Raw genomic sequence first — 21,305 nt, forward strand, 5'->3', positions numbered from 1 at the left:
AGCCTGCCTAGTGAGTACAACTACAAGATAGAGTAAGATTAGATGACATGTCATTTTTCTGGACAGATAACTAAATCATTTTAGCTAATGCTTAGCTATCTTAGCCTTAGAATGCATGAGCTTGATTCCACGATAGTGAATATGGAGTTAAAAGGGCCTTTCACGTGACGTCATTGTAACTGTGGATTTGTTTATCCAGCCAAGCTTTGTGTTTTACAATGACCGTCACAAGTGTACATGAGTGATTGTAAGCCCAATTCGGTACATCTACAGATAAACTTGTAGAAGTTACATCTAAAAGAACAATGCCAGAGAGCTGTAGTGCTTTTGGATGTAATAACAGACGTGGAGATAAGCCTGCTTTAACTTTTCACCGCTACCCGGCAAACCCAGAAAGATGAGAAAAATGGCGAGCTGCAGTTAAATGGGAAGACTGGATGACGGCAAAGCATTCCCATATGTGTGGAGAATATTTTATATCGGGTTAGTATGAAAGCTCTGTGCAACATTAGGGTGTATATCTGGATGTGGACTTTAGAGCGCGATATATTTTATTAGACCTAATGCTTTGCGAGACTAGTAGCATGTTTATGTACTGATAATGTAGAGGAGGCTTTACACTATTACTACGATTACTGATGATTACAATTACAAGTCCATGTTTGAGCTTACCTGTCGTCATATGGTATTTTTCTTTATCTGGAATTTCCCATAACATTCCGCATGCACAAAACCTGCCTTGAAATAGGTAGTACTATAGGTAGGTAGACTGCCTTTAGCATCTCCAGTATATTTAAAAGTCCCAAATACTAAATTGTTCAGGATCCCAAATCCAGTAGCTGTTTTCCCATACACTTTTCAAATGGAATAAATACATTTGTGGGTAACTTAAGATGTAGCATTTATTTTTGTGACATCTACACTCTAGCACAGCAAAATTCTTCCTTTGCATTTAACCCAACCTGAAGCAATGAACATGTGGTGGCGAGCGCACACACACACACACACACACACACACACACACACACACATAGAGAGCACAGTGGGCAGAATAAATAAATACATTTGTGGGGAAATTGTGACGCCTGCATTTTTCAGCTTTTGGATGTAACACGATCTGCTGGTATAATATAAATTTTTAAGCAGCACACTGTTTTCTGTGCATCGCCATCTTGGTGTGACGCAGTTCTATAGTTTTGCTAATTAGTTAAAGCGCCTTGCATTCAAAAAAAAAAAAAAAGCTCCTTGCGTTTGGCTATTTCTGTAGGGCCATACTGTTTACCTCAAGAGGTAGGAAAACAATCCCAAAATGGAGAAAAGTGACCCTAGGCACATTAAAATGATCACATCTCATCCAAATGATATTGTTCTTGCGAGACACAAGAAAATGCCATGCACAATAAAAATTTTTTTTGAAAATTTCAGATGACTTTGCAGTCAGCATCTTTAAAGCTAGACGGCCTTTCAATTTCATAAAATCGGTGAAATTTAGTTCCCTCTGCAATTTGGTCATTTTGATACATGTGTATTTCTATAATATCTGACAAAATATCAGACCATTCTGTGCCTGGAAGTTATTTAATTTGAGGGGATTCCCTAGTAAATAATGTGCATGAAATCGCTCGCTTCACGCAGTCAAGCAGACAGAGGAAGTCTTTGTGCGCATGCGCAGGTTTACCTTTTTGAAATATTTTATTAGACCTTCTTCTTCGTCTTCTTTTGGGTTTTACAGCAGCTGGCATCCACAGTGTTGCATGACTGCCATCTACAGGTTTACCTTGACTGTGCACTGACAGTTACATCATTCCGTCGCTGAATGAACAGCTGATCACACTGGTGTTCGCTGACCACTTATATTTATTAGTTTGGTCCTGTGTTTCCTTTTCTTCTTTTCTCTTCTTCTCACTTTCTGTTACTGTAGTCAGTCTTTACGTTTCATTTGCACACTCACATCCTCTATTTTTCTCTCCTGTTTCAAATTAGTGTCCCACAATGCCTTGCGCGAATGGGGAAAGCCCACTCAGTGACACATGACGTAGTATCTTGAATTGGGTCATGTTGAAGCAGGAAAAAATAGCGGAGAATTTAGGGCCACATAGCCCTAAATTCATTAATTGTTCTATTAGGAAAAACAACCTTATAAAATTGGAAGTCTGCAATTCGAATTCAGTAGCTTTTGGTCCACTTAACAAAAATAATTGGGTGTCATGGAAAATTCTTTTTATGACCTACACTTAAAATCTGAAAGGCCGTCTACCTTTAAGTCTTTCATAAATGTCTGTCTTTTTGGTTTATATCAGTTGTTATGAAAAGCATATGTAGGTATCATGTACACAACCTTTTCACCTTCACATTCCACGAAATTAACAGACAAATCAGTCATAATTTCTGATTTGTTTCTTCATTTTTATATAAAACCATAAACCATTGCTAATTTACTAACCTCATTTTGAGAAAAGTTGGGATATATTCCAAAAATTACTAAAAACAAATATGTGATTTGTTAATTAATGTGAACCTTTATTTAACTGACAAAAGTACAAAGAAAATATTTTCAGTAGTTTTACTGACCAGCTTGGTTGTATTTTGTAAATATAACTGAAGTTAGAATTTGATGTGTGTGGCACACTAAAAAAAAGTTGGGACAAAGGGAAAATAAGCCTGAAAAGTTTCGGGTAATCAAGTAACACCATTTTGGAATATTCCATAATAAGCAGGTTAATTGGTAACTGATGAGGGTATCATGATTGGGTATAAAAGGAGCATGCACCAAAAGCTCAGTCTTTGCAAGTAAGGATGGGTCGGGGCTCACCCCCTTGTGGCAAAATTCATGAGAGAATTGATAGTCAGTTTAAAAAGAACGTTTCTCAATGCAAGAGAATTTAGTTCTTTCAAAACCTACCATACATAATATTGCAAAAAGATTCAGGGAATTCGGAGACACCTCAGTGTATAAATGGCAAGGTTGAATGTGCATGGACCTTCGAGCCCTCAGGCGGCACTGTCTGAGAAACCATCATGCTACTGTGACAAATATAGCCACATGGGCTTGGGAGCACTTCGGAAAACCATTGTCACTTAACACAGTCCGAAGTTGCATCTACAGTGGGGCAAAAAAGTATTTAGTCAGCCACCAATTGTGCAAGTTCTCCCACTTAAAAAGATGAGAGAGGCCTGTAATTTTCATCATAGGTACACTTCAACTATGAGAGACAGAATGGGGGAAAGAATCCAGGAAATCACATAGGATTTTTAATGAATTAATTGGTAAATTCCTCTGTAAAATAAGTATTTGGTCACCTACAAACAAATAAGATTTCTGGCTCTCACAGACCTGTAACAACTTCTTTAAGAGGCTCCTCTGTCCTCCACTCGTTACCTGTATTAATGGCACCTGTTTGAACTCGTTATCAGTATAAAAGACACCTGTCCACAACCTCAAACAGTCACACTCCAAACTCCACTATGGTCAAGACCAAAGAACTGTCAAAGGACACCAGAAACAAAATTGTAGACCTGCACCAGGCTGGGAAGACTGAATCTGCAATAGGTAAGCAGCTTGGTGTGAAGAAATCAACTGTGGGAGCAAGTATTAGAAAATGGAAGACATACAAGACCACTGATAATCTCCCTCGATCTGGGGCTCCACGCAAGATCTCACCCCGTGGGGTCAAAATGATCACAAGAACGGTGAGCAAAAATCCCAGAACCACACAGGGGGACCTAGTGAATGACCTGCAGAGAGCTGGGACCAAAGTAACAAAGGCTACCATCAGTAACACACTACGCCGCCAGAGACTCAAATCCTGCAGTGCCAGACGTGTACTGCTTAAGCCAGTACATGTCCAGGCCCGTCTGAAGTTTGCTAGAGAGCATTTGGATGATCCAGAAGAGGATTGGGAGAATGTCATATGGTCAGATGAAACCAAAATAGAACTTTTTGGTAAAAACTCAACTTGTCGTGTTTGGAGGAGAAAGAATGTTGAGTTGCATCCAAAGAACACCATACCTACTATGAAGCATGGGGGTGGAAACATCATGCTTTGGGGCTGTTTTTCTGCAAAGGGACCAGGACGACTGATCCGTGTAAAGGAAAGAATGAATGGGGCCATGTATCATGAGATTTTGAGTGAAAACCTCCTTCCATCAGCAAGGGCATTGAAGATGAAACGTGGCTGGGTCTTTCAGCATGACAGTGATCCCAAACACACCGCCCGGGCAACGAAAGAGTGGCTTCGTAAGAAGCATTTCAAGGTCCTGGAGTGGCCTAGCCAGTCTCCAGATCTCAACCCCATAGAAAACCTTTGGAGGGAGTTGAAAGTCCGTGTTGCCCAGCAACAGCCCCAAAACATCACTGCTCTAGAGGAGATCTGCATGGAGGAATGGGCCAAAATACCAGCAACAATGTGTGAAAACCTTGTGAAGACTTACAGAAAATGTTTGACCTCTGTCATTGCCAACAAAGGGTATATAACAAAGTATTGAGATGAACTTTTGTTATTGACCAAATACTTATTTTCCACCATAATTTGCAAATAAATTCTTTAAAAATCAGACAATGTGATTTTCTGGATTTTTTTTTCTCATTTTGTCTCTCATAGTTGAGGTATACCTATGATGAAAATTACAGGCCTCTCTCATCTTTTTAAGTGGGAGAACTTGCACAATTGGTGACTGACTAAATACTTTTTTGCCCCACTGTAGAAATGCAACCTGAAACTATATTATGCAATTCATCAATTATATGCAGAAACGCTGCTGATTTCTCTGGGCCAGAACACATCTTAGATGAACCAAAAGACAGTGGAAACGTGTGCTATGGTCAGATGGATCCATGTTTCAGCTTGTTTTCAGGAAAACCAGATGTCAAGTTATCCATGCCAAAGGCAAATATGACCATCCAGTTTATCAGAGAAAGGTGCAAAAGCCAGCATGAGCATAGGGGTGCATCAGTGCCCACAGCATGAGTGAATTGCATGTGTGTGAAGGTATCATTGATACAGACGCATATATATATATATATATATAGGGATTTTTGAGAGACACGTTGCCATCAGAGTGACGTCTCTTCCCAGGAAGTCCATGCTTATTATAGCAGAACAATGCCAGGCCTAATTTTCTATGGGCTACAACAGCATGGCTTCATAGACACAGAGTGCGTATGCTCGACTGGCCTGCTGTCAGTCCAGATCTGTCTCCTATTGAGAATGTATGGCACATCATCATGAAGAGGAGAATCAGACAATGACGACCACAGACTGATGAACAGCTGAAGTCTTACATCATGCAAGAATGACCAAAATTTGAATTGCCAAATTGCAACAATTAGTATCCTCAGTTCCCATACAATTAAAAAGTGTTATTAAAAAGAAAGGTGATGTAACACAATGGAAATAATGCCTCTGTCCCAACTTTTTATGCGTGTGTTGCAGGCATCAAATTCTAACTTAGTTATATTTTCAAAATCCAGTTAATTTGGTCAGTAAAACTATTGAAAATATTTTCTTTGTACTTTTGTCAGTTAAAGATACTGGCTACAAACAGTATGGCCCCACCGAAACAGCCAAATGCAAGGAGCTTGAATTAAATAGCATAATTATGGAACTGGATCACACCAAGATGGCGACACGCGGAAAACATTGTGACTCTGCATCGACTTTGGAGAGTATTAAGTCGCAGGTATGTAATTTGTGGTTGACATTCGTGAATAGTTCCGTGAAACAAAAGACGAATATATCTTTTCTCTGTTACTGCTTTTGTTATTGTTTTTTCTCTGTAAGATCAAAACATGAGGTATATAACTCCATACTCAGACTCACCAATCCAAGGCCAGCACTGCAACTTCATCAGATTTCACACCTGTTTCATCTTTCAGTTGATTCTAGCAGTCGATCTGTCCCTTCACGACAACCTTTTGCTTTCCATCGCTATTCTGGCATGCTTTCTAGCTGATTCGCTTTCATATTTTTCTTTTCTTTTCCAGTGGCTTTTAGCTGGCAGGAGAGCAGAGTCCGCCCTGTTTGCCCATGCCGATTTGTTTTTGTTAAAAGTAGGTCAAACGCACCCCTTGGTGTTCATATGACATTGTTGCTCACTTGCTTAGACAGTCTCCAGAATTGTAAAATGCGGGATGAATTTTATCTCAGTAAAGCATTCACACACAGGATACACAGTATGTGCAGTCGTGCAACTCCTCAGTTTCAACTCAAATCAACTTCAAATCAGCGTGAAGCATCTCGAAACTCCAACAGCAATAGAAATGGAACATTTTTGCCAAGAATTCAATTTTGCAGTCAGAACCTTTTAAGGTTCACGTGAATTAACAAATCACAGAATTTTGTTTCTATTGCATTTTGGAAAATATCCCAACTTTTCTGGAAATGGGGTTTGGAATAGTGATTATTCAACCTTATGAAATTAAATGTTTGACTATATATTTTGATACTCTGTAAACTCAGTGAAGATTTCTCCTAGAATTAATCCTGGAGTCATTTGACATTTTTATGTTAATTTTCTTGTCTCTAGAAACAAGTTGTTCCCTGAGTCAGTCATCAGGAACATAACCTTTCAGATATTGCAGGGGCTATCATTTATTCATAAGCATGGTAGGTTAAAGTCTCAGGACTGTGATATTCATGTTTAATAAAGGAAAACAGCTGTGTGAAAGCTGGGCAGCCATTCATGGGTTTGACAAATACCCATGAATGCTCAGAATTTCTCTTTATCTCTTCAGTGAAAGGATGTGCGAGTGGCTCAGACGTAGCTAAGGCACACATTTAAAACTGAAGCACTGGCATTTAACACCAAAGTGCAAATTCATATGTCTCCCATCTCATCTCATCTCATCTTATTATCTCTAGCCGCTTTATCCTGTTCTACAGGGTCGCAGGCAAGCTGGAGCCTATCCCAGCTGACTATGGGCGAAAGGCAGGGTACACCCTGGACCAAATTGATATGTATGGGGAAAAAAATCAAATTCATTTTAAACACAAAGTCTCGCACAACCTATGGGTGAGATGTTTTTTGGGGTTCTCTTTATTCCTCTATTCTATATATCTTTTTCTCTTTTCTTCTTTCTTATATACATGAAATGCTGTGCCATCAGAGAAAATAAGATGTTCACTGAAAATGAAATAAGGAACATCATGTTTCAAGTGCTCTCTGGTTTGGCATTTGTGCACAAGCATGGTAAGATTGAATTATACTTTGGTTGACTCTTTTTATATATATATATATATATATATATATATATATATATATATATATATATATATACACACACACAGTGGTGCTTGAAAGTTTTTGAACCCTTTAGAATTTTCTATATTTCTACATAAATATGACCTAAAAGATCATCAGATTTTCACACAAGTCCTAAAAGTAGATAAAGAGAACCCAGTTGAACAAATGAGACGAAAATATTATACTTGGTCATTTATTTACTGAGGAAAATGATCCAACATTACATATCTGTGAGTGGCAAAAGTATGTGAACCTTTGCTGTCAGTATCTGGTGTGACCCCCTTGTGCAGCAATAACTGCAACTAAATGTTTCCAGTAACTGTTGATCAGTCCGGCTTGGAGGAATTTTAGCCCATTCCTCCATACAGAACAGCTTCAACTCTGGGATGTTGGTGGGTTTCCTCACATGAACTGCTCACTTCAGGTCCTTCCACAACATTTCGATGGGTTAAGGTCAGGACTTTGACTTGGCCATTCCAAAACATTAACTTTATTCTTCTTTAAGCATTCTTTAGTAGAACGACTTGTGTGCTTAGGGCCGTTGTCTTGCTGCATGACCCACCTTCTCTTGAGATTCAGTTCCTGGACAGAGGTCCTGGCATTTTCTTTTAGAATTCGCTGGTATAATTCAGAATTCATTGTTCCATCAATGATAGCAAGCCGTCCTGGCCCAGATGCAGCAAAACAGGCCCAAACCATGATACTACCACCACCATGTTTCACAGATGGGATGAGGTTCTTTTGCTGGAATGCAGTGTTTTCCTTTCTCCAAACATAACACTTCTCATTTAAACCAAAAAGTTCTATTTTGGTCTCATCCGTCCACAAAACATTTTTCCAATAGCCTTCTGGCTTGTCCACGTGATCTTTAGCAAACTGCAGACGAGCAGTGTTCTTTTAGGAGAGCAGAGGCTTTCTCCTTGCAACCCTGCCATGCACACCATTGTTGTTCAATGTTCTCCTGATGGTGGACTCATGACCATTAACATTAGCCAATGTGAGAGAGGCCTTCAGTTGCTTAGAAGTTACCCTGGGGTCTTTTGTGACCTCACTGACTATTACACGCCTTGCTCTTGGAGTGAGCTTTGTTGGTCAACCACTCCTGGGGAGGGTAACAATGGTCTTGAATTTCCTCCATTTGTACACAATCTGTCTGACTGTGCATTGGTGGAGTCCAAACTCTTTAGAGATGGTTTTGTAACCTTTTCCAGCCTGATGAGCATCAACAACGCTTTTTCTGAGGTCCTCAGAAATCTCCTTTGTTCATGCCATGATACACTTCCACAAACATGTGTTGTGAAGATCAGACTTTGATAGATCCCTGTTCTTTAAATAAAACAGGGTGCCCACTCACACTTGATTGTCATCCCATTGATTGAAAACACCTGACTCTAATTTCGCCTTCAAATTAACTGCTAATCCTAGAGGTTCTCGTACTTTTGCTACTCACAGATATGTAGTATTGGATCATTTTCCTCAATAAATAAATGACCAAGTATAATATTTTTATCTTATTTGTTTAACTGGGTTCTCTTTATCTACTTTTAGGACTTGTGTGAAAATCTTATGATGTTTTAGGTCATATTTATGCAGAAATATAGAAAATTCTAAAGAGTTCAAACTTTCAAGCACCACTGTGTGTGTGTGTGTGTGTGTGTGTATGTATGTGTGTATATATATATATATATATATATATATATATATATATATATATATATATAATATATTTTTTTGTGTGTGTGTGTGTATTTTTTTTTTTACTTTCACAGCTTATCTGGGTGCTACATAGTGCTCCAATTACCATGTCAAATTTTTAAACCTGTCTACTGATTCAAAGCATTTTATATTAATACTATTACATAATACAAATAGCCTTCTATATAAGTCCCAAACAGCAATCGAATAAAATTTGAATCTTAATCATTCTGGAATGGACAGAACAGCCATCCATTGCCTGTACCACTTATCTATTGGAGCCCAGCTGACTTTGGGCGAGAGCCAATGTACACCCTGAACAAGTTGCCAATCTGTCATAGGGCTAACACAGAGGCAAACAACTCACATTCACACCTATGGGTGATTTAGGCTACATCCACACGACAACGGCAACGAGATTTTATTTAAAAAAATATCGCGTCCACATGGGCAACGGATCAGTAAAATATCAGGTACATATGGCAACGCAATGCTTGCTGAAAACGATGCAATACACATGCCACACCTCTACGTGTGCTGTAAGACGGTCCCATCGGAGACACCAGAACAATAGAAGTAGGACGCATGCGCATAAACCCCTTCTTCTACCCAGCGTGAAGCACTGTCAGGAACAAACACACAACAACAAGAAGAAGATGGCTGTGACTACGCGAGGAAATCGTGCCTTCTGTGTGTACAAATTAGTTTTATTAGTGTGCATAGTTTTATATAACTTAATTTTCTTATTGTGTGTGAACATTTTGAAAAGCAGTCTTATCCAATAAAAAAAAGAAATTCAAGAAATGGTTCAGTTACTTGTTTATTTAAAAGAAAAGCTGTATACAAAAGTGAATGCAATGCAGTGGTTCATACCAAACAGCGAGAGTGCTGCTTGTTCTAGTCATGTGGTTGTGACATCATCGTAAACAAATCCGTTCTACTCATCCAGACGACTTCGCAACGGCGCCGTTGCCAGATTTTTCCACTCTGGAACCCGTTCTTGTTTTGGGGCACCCAAAACACCGGTGCCGTGTGGACACCAGGCCGAAACGATAAACAATTTTATCAGATTCACCTGAATCCGTTGCCGTGTGGACAGCCTCTTAGAGTAACCATTTGACCTAATCTGCATGTCTTTTGACTGTGGGAGGAAACTGGAGCATGGACAGAACAGTACAGCTACTATGTATTGAAATTCTATCAATTTTATCAAGTAATTGTACCCTGCCAATAATTCTAAAATGTAATGTCCTTCATAAAATTCTGAAATGCAATTTTCTTATTGGAAATAAAATTTGGAGAGTGTCTTTGAACCATTGGTGGAGCAGGTTTACCTAACAAAAACATGTTTTTTAATGCTTTTATTCACAGTTTTGAGTTCTGCAATGTGGCCTACACTCTAGTGGCTGATTTTTATTCAGTTCATATCTGTTACTTTAGTCAGGTATTTTCGAGATATTGTTTGCCATTAGTGCTTTTATGGAGAAACAGTCCCTGTGTTTGTTCTCTGATGTTCCTGAGTATCATGTGCCAAGTTTCCCTACACTGTATTACTGTGTCTTTGGAATTCTATTTATTGAAATACAACCATACACTACCATGTCATGACTACTGATAATTTTTCTTTGTGAATTGCCTTGCTGATTCAGGATTTTTTCATCGGGATATAAAGCCAGAGAATCTGCTATGTATGGGTCCTGAACTGGTGAAAATAGCAGACTTTGGTTTGGCCAGAGAGATCCGTTCTCGCCCTCCCTATACAGACTATGTGTCCACAAGATGGTGAGAGAGCCTTCACTTTCTTTTCATGGAGACATAAATGTGGCAAATCAGTAATTACACATGAAAAGGTTTATTTACTTGAGGTTAGTGGTTGTAAGTTCACAGCCATCCATTCACCAAGAGTCCAAGCGAGCATAATTGACCTTGCCGTTTGGGTTGCAGTGATGGCTTTCCTCTCTCCCCCCTGTCAACCGGGATGATACTAATGTTCTTGTATAGAGGACGTGCAGTCACGTGACCCGTCCGTGTTTACTCCGCCTACTCCGCCATATTGGACGGCTTCAGGATTGTTTACCTTGCGCGAGTGTAATGGATTCAGGGAGTAATCCCCAAGAAAATTCGGAAAATACCCCATCTAAATCGCGCGATTACTTGTCTAAGTTTGTTCAGCATCTTGAAGGTGACGTGAGGCAGCGTTACGTGGAAAAGTATTCCAGGTTGGGGATTGCAGATCCATACAACTTGCCGCAATCCTTGTTCAGGGAAATTCGGAGCTGTGGTGCCGGCGATTTGCCTGATCTGGCCTACCACGACATTTACAATTTTCTCGTTAATCGTGAATCGTGTTACACTGGCAAAGCCCTCAAAGCTTACAAGAGCCTGGAAGCTTATAAATATTTTGTTGCGGGATGGGTATCCCAACTATACCTCTGGAAGGTCCCGAAGAAGAATGTCTACTTGATAACCTCATGGGTAAGTGGCATTAAGACGTTTATCATAAAGAGACTATGCAGGACGTTTTATCTTAAGAATGTTCAAAATCTAAACTCAGTTCCAGATAATGACAGGGTTGTAAATATGTATGTTTTTGTCTGAAAAACAGTAAATCAGAAAGCTGCGCACGTTTGCGCGGAAGCTGCGCAAATGTGCACAGCTTTCTGATTTACTGTTTTCTTCTCATACTAATACTTCCTATGCTGCTTATTTAGTAATTTTAATACAGAATTTACTCTGATGAAATTATTCAGACACTCCAACGCCCCCCCTAAAAAAAAAATCGGATCTGCGTGATTCAGCCGTGAAAAAGGCGGCATCCGCCGTTTGCATCCCTGTTTAAACTCATAGGTTAACTGACTTTAACCGGCTAATGAGGCTCGGTGGTCGGTCAAGATTTTTTTTAGTTTTCGCCATCCCTACTATGGGGCGGCACGGTGGTGTAGTGGTTAGCGCTGTCGCCTCACAGCAAGAAGGTCCGGGTTCGAGCCCTGTGGCCGGCGAGGGCCTTTCTGTGCGGAGTTTGCATGTTCTCCCTGTGTCCGCGTGGGTTTCCTCCGGGTGCTCCGGTTTCCCCCACAGTCCAAAGACATGCAGGTTAGGTTAACTGGTGACTCTAAATTGACCATAGGTGCGAATGTGAGTGTGAATGGTTGTCTGTGTCTATGTGTCAGCCCTGTGATGACCTGGCGACTTGTCCAGGGTGTACCCTGCCTTTCGCCTGTAGTCAGCTGGGATAGGCTCCAGCTAGTTTCTAAGTATACAGTTATCATTCAATCCAAAAATCAACTTAATAGATGTACTAGGAGTATTGAATTAGAAGATTACACCTACCTGATATGAAGTGTTCACTACAAATTCGGCTGGTAGAACTGGGGTTCCAGTTTGCTCTTCGCACAGCGGACACCCATTTTGCGCGTCTCTCCTCATCTGCGGGGAATCTATAAAATGACAGGCCCTCCTTTTGGCCCTGTCTATTGGTACAATCAAATGCTGAACAAGATATAACCATTCTCGAAAGATCTACTCCCACACACTTGATAATTAGAACGGGTTTGTCTAAGTTCTATGCGTGACCTTGCCATCCAAAATGGGGGATAAACAAATATCACGTGACCTCGTGACGTCACGTGCACGCTCTCTATATGTAGAAGAGGACAGTTAACACATTTCTCAGAGTATGTGCAGCTGCCCTGTGTTGTAGCATGAGCAGCAGGCCATAAAGATGCATACGGTACATATGTCCAGATTTCATAGCTGCAGTACTAAGGCTAAATGAAACAGTCCAAGACTAAACAAAACCGCAACCGCAATCTGGCAGTCTTGTATGTCAGAACTGTTAACATATTAACACCATTGTACTCTAAAGTACTTTTATGTGAGTTACACACATAAATATTTTAATTATTTTTTAATGGATAAAGGGAAGGTAGAACTTGGGACTCTCTTTTTAAGAATACATAAAACATTTATTTCTGCAGTTTAAGCTGGTTAGTGTAAACATGATTTAATAAAAATCAACACAATTTCAGAGATGAAATATTTAATGACTGATGATGTCATAGATGCACAAGACCTAATACAGTTGCAAGTTGGACATTTGTTTTAATTTTAGACATAATAATAGTCTTAAGATTAAAGGAAATCTCCACAGAAAACTACATGGAATATGCTATTTATATTGAAATATTTATGATGTGCTGATTATTTATGATTCATTTGCTAATTTGTTGTTTGATGCTGTATACTCATTATTCCTGTGAGAAATAGTGGTTGTGTGCTGCACTGATGTCATAGAGGTAGTGCTAGTGCAGTTACAATCGTGTTTTATAGGAGAAAATTTTCAACAAATCTCAAACACAGAATAAGGGGCAAGTTCAGCTTTTGCCCAGGTTGTGATGAAAGAAGCTTAAAGCTATACAGCCTTTCCATTTCATGTAATTGGTGAAATTTAGTTCCCTCTGAAATTTGGTCATTGTCATTTATGTTTTTTTCTGGAATATCTCAACACCCCCCCCCCCCCCCCCCCCACACACACACACACACACACACACACAAAAAAAAAAAAACAGGCTATTCTGTGGCTGGGAAGTTATTTAGTTTGAGGAGATTCCCTAGCACGGCACGGTGGTGTAGTGGTTAGCGCTGTCGCCTCACAGCAAGAAGGTCTGGGTTCGAGCCCCGTGGCCGGCGAGGGCCTTTCTGTGCGGAGTTTGCATGTTCTCCCCGTGTCTGCGTGGGTTTCCTCCGGGTGCTCCAGTTTCCCCCACAGTCCAAAGACATGCAGGTTAGGTTAACTGGTGACTCTAAATTGACCGTAGGTGTGAATGTGAGTGTGAATGGTTGTCTGTGTCTATGCGTCAGCCCTGTGATGACCTGGCGACTTGTCCAGGGTGTACCCCGCCTTTCGCCCGTAGTCAGCTGGGATAGGCTCCAGCTTGCCTGCGACCCTGTAGAACAGGATAAAGCGGCTAGAGATAATGAGATGAGATGAGATGAGATGAGATTCCCTAGCACGGCACGGTGGTGTAGTGGTTAGCGCTGTCGCCTCATAGCAAGAAGGTCTGGGTTCGAGCCCCGTGGCCGGCGAGGGCCTTTCTGTGTGGAGTTTGCATGTTCTCTCCGTGTCCGCGTGGGTTTCCTCCGGGTGCTCCGGTTTCCCCCACAGTCCAAAGACATGCAGGTTAGGTTAACTGGTGACTCTAAATTGACCGTAGGTGTGAATGTGAGTGTGAATGGTTGTCTGTGTCTATGTGTCAGCCCTGTGATGACCTGGCGACTTGTCCAGGGTGTACCCCGCCTTTTGCCCATAGTCAGCTGGGATAGGCTCCAGCTTGCCTGCGACCCTGTAGAACAGGATAAAGTGGCTAGAGATAATGAGATGAGATGAGATTCCCTAGCAAATAATATGCATGAAATTGCTCGCTTTGCACAGTCAAGCAGACAGAGGAAGTCCGGTGTGCGCATGTGCTGGTTTACCTGTTTCTTCTTCTTTTCCTTCTTCTTTTGGGTTTTATGGCAGCTGGCGTCCAGTGTTGCATTACTGCCATCTACAGGTTTACCTTGACCATGCACTGACAGTTACATCATTCTGTCGCTAAACAAACAGTTGATCATACCGAGGTGCTCGCTGACCGCTGATACTTATTAGTTTGGTCCTGCGTTTGCTTTCCTTTGCAACATAACATCTTTTCTTCTCACTTTCCATTACTGTAGTCGATCTTCCACGTTTCATTCGCGTCCTCAATTTTCTTCTCCTGTTTCAAATTTGTATCCCACAATGCTTTGCACAAACGGGGAAAGCCCATCACGTGATGCATGAGGTAGTATCTTGAAATGGGTCATGGTGAAGCAAGAAAAAATAGCGGAGAATTTAGGGCCATGTGGCCCTAAATTCATTAATTGTTCTATTTTAAAAAAGCCTAATAAAATTGGAAGTCTGTGATTCGAATTCTATAGCTTTTGGTCCACTAAACAAAAATAACTGGGTGTCAGGGAAAATTATTTGTATGACCTAAACTTGAAAAATCTGAAAGGCAGTCTACCTTTTACATTGAAAAGTCACCTCAGAATTTCATTCTGTGTATTAATTATAAATATCCATAAACAAGTTCTTCAGGTTTGACGTGTCTTGTAAATCTAGCAGAAAAAAATAACTCTCGATTGTATGACATGTTGATGGAAAAATAATGAATTTGTTTAGCCTTTTGTATATGAGTACTAGGCATGTTGACCTCACATCTTGATGTGTGTGTGTGTGTGTGTGTGTATATATGTGTGTGTATATATATATATATATATATATATATATATATATATATAAAATGTGTGTGTGTGTGTGTGTATGTATGTGTGTGTGTGTGCGCACGCGTGTGTGTGTGCATGCAGGTATCGAGCTCCAGAGGTGCTTCTGAGGTCATGTGTGTACAGCTCTCCTATAGACATATGGGCAGTGGGCTGCATTATGGCAGAGCTCTATACCTTACGACCTCTTTTCCCCGGCAACAGTGAGGTCGATGAGATCTTCAAGATGTGCCAAGTTCTTGGCACTGTGAAGAAGGTATGTGAGTCTTTGAACCAAAACCTAATGTGCCAGTAAAGGCGGTGCTTCATTGACTAATTTGTACTGGACATTATCAGCGTCCTTGAGTTTTATGTCAAGGTGAGGTCCTATACCCCTCTCCCAGCATATATTAGAATATGTTGGTCTTTGTAGGTTGGTGCAAAAGTATAGGTACAGAAATTGTAAACAGTACAAAAAAACTTGAAACATGGCTAAATTTGATGGTAAGCTGTTTTTGTTGTGTTGCTTAGTTTCATTTGGCCTCATAGTATGGGCACTTCAGTAATATATCATCAATGCCCCAAAATCGGGTGATGCGTCTTACACATTGAAACTTGCGTGCTGTTCACGCTACGTGGATTTTGACAGGGCCTGCATTTACATTCATGAAAGCTATGCAAATTCATCTGGAGTACACATGACTCAATTTTTCACTCAACCACAGTGTGGGCTGATGTCAGGGTTTTTTTTTTTTTCCCGGAAACGTAGATGGCAGATGACATGAGAGCCTCAAGAGTGGAAAAGGTTTGGAATCATCCCAATTTCTCACTTGCGATTGAGTGCAAGTTTTCAATCTCACGTCAAAGTAATAAAATAATCATTTTTGAATCGAGCGATACCAGTTTGGTCCTTGTATGCCTGTGCGATTTCGAGTAATGCCCTGCGAAAAGAGGTAACGGTGGTACAGTGGATCCAGCAGGTGCACTCCATGCTGCACCCTGTACAGGCATACGAATGGCATCATTGCTATATCAACTCTGTTGATGAGAACATAACAAGGAGCAGCCTCATTGTGGGGATGTGCTTCATGAGGACCTTGTTCCAACATGAAATGCCGATTCACTCCTGTTGCTGTTGCCACCATTGGCTGCCGGGGATACATCTGCTGCCAATTAGGGATGAATCAACATTTGCAATTTGGAACAAGGTCCTTAAAGGTCATCCACAATGAGGCCACAGTCAAGGTCACCCTAGATCACTGTATATAATACTAGTACATGAAGCTTTGTGCTACAGATTTTTTTTTTGAAATGCAACGTGGGAGTTATTCCTAACCATTTCAGAGCTCCTAGTACATTCATCATATGGCTCTATAACATGGGAGGTCATATTGGCCGAGACGAACCATGTTATAGCGCCATGTGATGAATGTACTAGGATTTCTGAAACTGTTCATAATAGCTGCCATGTTGTGTTTAGAAAAAGTTCTATGGTGTAATTCTAAGCATTTTGGTATATAATATTGCCAGGTTTGTTGTGAATTGACTAAATTATCGCCAGATTTTGACCTTCATTATCCACAGTCCAGTACTGTAAGGCCTTCAAGGTCATTTAAAGGTCACCATAGGTCACTGTAGACCCTTGTTCTGTGTAGCTTGTAACTCCTTGCCTGGTATAGAGTGTAAATATCCATGATTTGAATGTTTGTGGCTGAAAATTTTGAGTCCAAGATAGAAAAACTTGTTGCATTGGGCAAAATACATCAGTTTCAAGGTTGCGTCAAGGTCACCAGAGGTAAATGACCTTTGTGATATTCAAATCCCCACTGTTCAATGATTTGAAATATGTATGGTTTGTGGGGTGTAAATCCAATAAATAATGCTACAGATCACATTATATGGTAAAATGATGTGTAATAATTTGCATTTATTTCCATATTTTTGTTTATATGTTATATGATAAAACAGTAGGCCTGGGTGGCTGTACTTGAAAAATTACAATTCAAATATCTCCAGAACTGTTCAACCTTTTTTTCAAAATTCCAAAAGTGTTGAATTTCAAAGTTTCTCCTCTAACTGGTCTCAGAAATTCAGAACAATCAAATGAGTTTGAAATTTTAGCTGAAGTGCCTACATCGTGGTATTATGTTTAACAGAACTTGGAGTTAGTTCATTTTTGGATACCAATTTCCTTTATGGTATAGTTAATTATTCCAGTTTTTCTGTGGATGTTCAGACTGACTGGCTGGAGGGTCATCAGCTGGCTGCGGCAATGAACTTCCGCTTTCCTCAGTGTGTTCCCACGCCCCTAAAAACCCTCATCCCCAATGCCAGCAACGAGGCTCTGACACTAATGAAGAATCTGTTGAATTGGGACCCGAAAAAGAGGCCGACCGCTGTGCAGGTATACAGATGCAAAGTGTTGAATTACTATGGACCAATAGTGTTTATTTCTTGAAGTTTCTTTTTACCTCACAACAGCCACAATTAATTGAAAATGTAATATATATGTGTGTGTATGTATGTGTGTATATATATCATTTGTGTGATTATTACAGAAGTGTATTGCTGCCAGACCAGGGGAAAATCAGCATCACGTAATAATGTGAAAAGTTTATTGTTATAACAATATATTTTTCATGTTATAACGTGATAATTGGGTATCACATTATCTCATCTCATCTCATTATCTCTAGCCGCGCTGGGCTCACGCTAGCCGCTCGCACGTCCGCAAATTGCAAAGTTTTATTCCAATTTGCGAAAAGAAAATCATCTGTATTCGCATTTTATGCGAAAGTCATTTAAAGTTTAAGCAAAATCCATCAAACAATTGCGATTTCTCAAGATAAACAGTACCTTTCAGGGCCTGAATTTGGGCGCAGGATTGCGGGTATTGCGCATATTTTTTTTAATTCCCGCACCTTTAACAATACTAACGCGAGAGATTCCCGCACACATTACTGCATTGCCTGACAACGTCAATCTAATAATGGATCAGTGTGAATGCGCGACTGCCTTCTGTTCTCAAGGTTACTTGAATTGAACCCTCCTTTTACTGACTGACCCCCCTCTCCCCCTGTAGCCTACTCAGAAAAAAAAAAACAGCAGACACAGACAGTTCACACACACACACACACACACACACACACACACACACACACACACACACACACACAGCGCGTGCACTCTTCCTCTCTCGGACTTTAGCTGTAAAACAAACCTGGACCGCTGGCTAAAACGTACAAGTGCAGTGGCAGAAGTTTCCCCTGCTAAGAGGGAAACTCCTGAATCTCATCTCATCTCATTATCTCTAGCCGCTTCATCCCTCTACAGGGTTGCAGGCAAGCTGGAGCCTATCCCAGCTGACTACGGGCGAAAGGCGGGGTACACCCTGGACAAGTCACCAGGTCATCACAGGGCTGACACATAGACACAGACAACCATTCACACTCACATTCACACCTACGGTCAATTTAGAGTCACCAGTTAACCTAACCTGCATGTCTTTGGACTGTGGGGGAAACCGGAGCACCCGGAGGAAACCCACGCGGACACGGGGAGAACATGCATACTCCGCACAGAAAGGCCCTCGCCGGCCACGGGGCTCGAACCCAGACCTTCTTGCTGTGAGGCGACAGCGCTAACCACTACACCACCGTGGCGCCCACTCCTGAATCCGATGGTGGTAATAGCAGTGTGATTGATACCGTTGAGAATGCACAGGACGAGACAGCTAACGTTAACGTCGACGTTGCGAAGGGGATTAGATCAGAGCATGGCTATAAGAAAAAAGTATTTACAAGGAAAAGCAAAGGACATTCATGCTGACAAAAGGGATGACCACTAGGAGAAAGAGTAGGAAAGACTACATATGTACAAGAATCCTGCACTCAGCAAAGATGAATTGTTCAGTGTTGAGAACAATTTGATTTTTTTTTTAAATTAAAGATGGCATATGACACAGGAGACAGGGCTATATGGTATAAGAGAATCCTGAAAAGTCAACAAAGACTGTTGTCATGTTAACGTTCTATATGTGGACTGAAACAAAGTTTGTAAATTCATTCAGTGTTAAGAACAGTTTGATAGTGTTTTCTTATTTTAATTGTAGACATTAAACAGAGGACAGGGATGATCAGATCAAACATGAGAATAGAAAAATGATATAAAAATTGATAAAAAAAGATGATATAAAAATGTTATAAAAGGAAAAAGCAAAGGTGACTGATTAAAGAGATGGTCACTAAAAGAAGAGACAAATTTAAGAGAATCCTGAAAAGTCAGCAGACTGGTTTAAGTTAGATTTTAAGTTAGACTTGTTGTGTCAATAAATTCATTGAGTGCTATTAAGAACAGACTGATTTTTTTTCTTTTTTTTATAATTAAACAAAGCAGTGACACTTAAAGGGCTGATGACACGAACATGACTCTATGCAATTTCTTAAATAAACTATACAACATGGCAAACATGTTAGATTTCTGTTATAATTACGTGAAAAGAAGCTGTTGTTACGCAAATATCCAACTTTTAATTGCACAGCGCAAGAAAACTGGGTCCGTGGCTCGCGGCCATGTTGTGACGTCAGCGGGAGAACACGCTGCAGTTCACTGGCTGTTCTACTCATAGACATGCTATGGTTCTACTCTGGTTCTACTCAATGGAAATGGCGCATGAAAACGCCGGTGAACTCTCTAGTGCTAGCTCTTCCTCTTCTGGGAGTCTAGAATTGTGTTGATCTCTTCCGAATAGAATCTATGATAGCCTACCCTCTTTACCCTTTGCCTCTCGTTGCTAGGCGGCAGTTACATGAAAGCCGCAAGCTTTCACTAGCAAATACATGACTGATATCACGCCGACTTTATGATTACATTTATGATTATCATGTAGAATCTATAGCTCTACGTACCTTTATCTTATGTCGTTTCACAACACATGTTCTGACAGGAGGACTGTCTTTGGATCCGGCATAGCTACTAGTAGACCCCCTCTGGAATACTGGCAGTGTTGCCAGATTGGGATTTTTCCCGCCCAGTTGAGCGGTTTCAAGTGCATTTTGGTGGGTTTTGAACATATTTTGGGCTGGAAAACTTCAGCAGTATCTGTTTCCAGATACTGCTGACGTTTTCCAGCCCAAAATATGTTCAAAACCCACCAAAAGGCACTTGAAACCGCTCAACTGGGCGGGAAAAATCCCAATCTGGCAACACTGTGTAGGCACTGCTGATGGTAGTAACACACGTTTGTGATGAACTGAACACCCAAGAGATTCTTTTAAGCTGGGAAGGGTGTCAAAACAATCCAAATCGAAGTGTTCAGAGCACAGGACGGATGTTGGTGAGGGCTCCCACTTGTCACGAGTGCGCCTGACTTGCTTCACCCACTTCGCATGCAGCTCAGGATCTCTGGGAAACTTGAATAAACTTACCCCATCCTTGTGGGTTTTGGAGCAAAAGCCGGCAATACAACACGAAGGCATAATAACTTATATATATATATATATATATATATATATATATATATATATATATATATATATATATAATGTATAATAATAATACTAATAATGACAAACTGAACACCTGTCGCATCAACAATAAACTGGTAAGTTAGGAGGAAGGTTCTTTCGCTGACGTCATATAGCTCCTCCTCCTCTTTCGTCTCCTGGGTGCTGCAGCCCCGTCAAATTTGCCCATATAGCTGCGTTTTTTATCATAACTTGTAAAATAGGCGCCTTCGTGAATTAATATATGGATCATTGGGAATTACTTTTTATGTTATAAAACATCGCCAAAGATGTCAAAAACGTGTCATCAGCACTTTAAAGAATAGTGCATGAAGATGAGGAAGAAGCAGCTGTGTAAAGCAACACTAAGGAGGTTGTAAAATTAGCTTAACTAAAAGGCACACAACCTTCCAAACTCTTCCTAGAGCCTTACTCGCACTGCTAGAAAAAGGCTATTGGTGTTTGATGGCATAATACAGTCAGTCAGCAATGTCATGCTGTAAAGGATCTCTTTCATTTTGTGGTGGTTTTCTACCCTCCACCCGAAACTGAACAGTCCATATCTTAGACGGCTGGTGGGAATAA

The 21,305-nt window shown here is 40.5% G+C and overlaps 1 protein-coding gene across 5 annotated transcripts in view; it reads left to right on the top strand.

Annotated features, from left to right (window-relative positions):
• Positions 1–21,305, top strand: part of mak (male germ cell-associated kinase) — a 64,497-nt gene that overhangs the window by 29,331 nt on the left and 13,861 nt on the right. For 4 of the 5 annotated variants that reach the window (XM_060900900.1, XM_060900899.1, XM_060900901.1 and 1 more), the window contains 4 exons: positions 7,106–7,188; positions 10,587–10,719; positions 15,322–15,493; positions 17,453–17,620. In XM_060900900.1, coding sequence (XP_060756883.1) covers positions 7,106–7,188; positions 10,587–10,719; positions 15,322–15,493; positions 17,453–17,620 — 556 coding nt within the window. Of the gene's footprint in view, positions 1–6,525; positions 6,606–7,105; positions 7,189–10,586; positions 10,720–15,321; positions 15,494–17,452; positions 17,621–21,305 lie in introns of all 5 variants that reach the window. The other variant, XM_060900902.1, reaches the window with a different exon arrangement.

The sequence above is a fragment of the Neoarius graeffei genome, chromosome 19, assembly GCF_027579695.1.
Source record: "Neoarius graeffei isolate fNeoGra1 chromosome 19, fNeoGra1.pri, whole genome shotgun sequence".
Classification (NCBI taxonomy): Eukaryota; Metazoa; Chordata; class Actinopteri; order Siluriformes; family Ariidae; genus Neoarius; species Neoarius graeffei.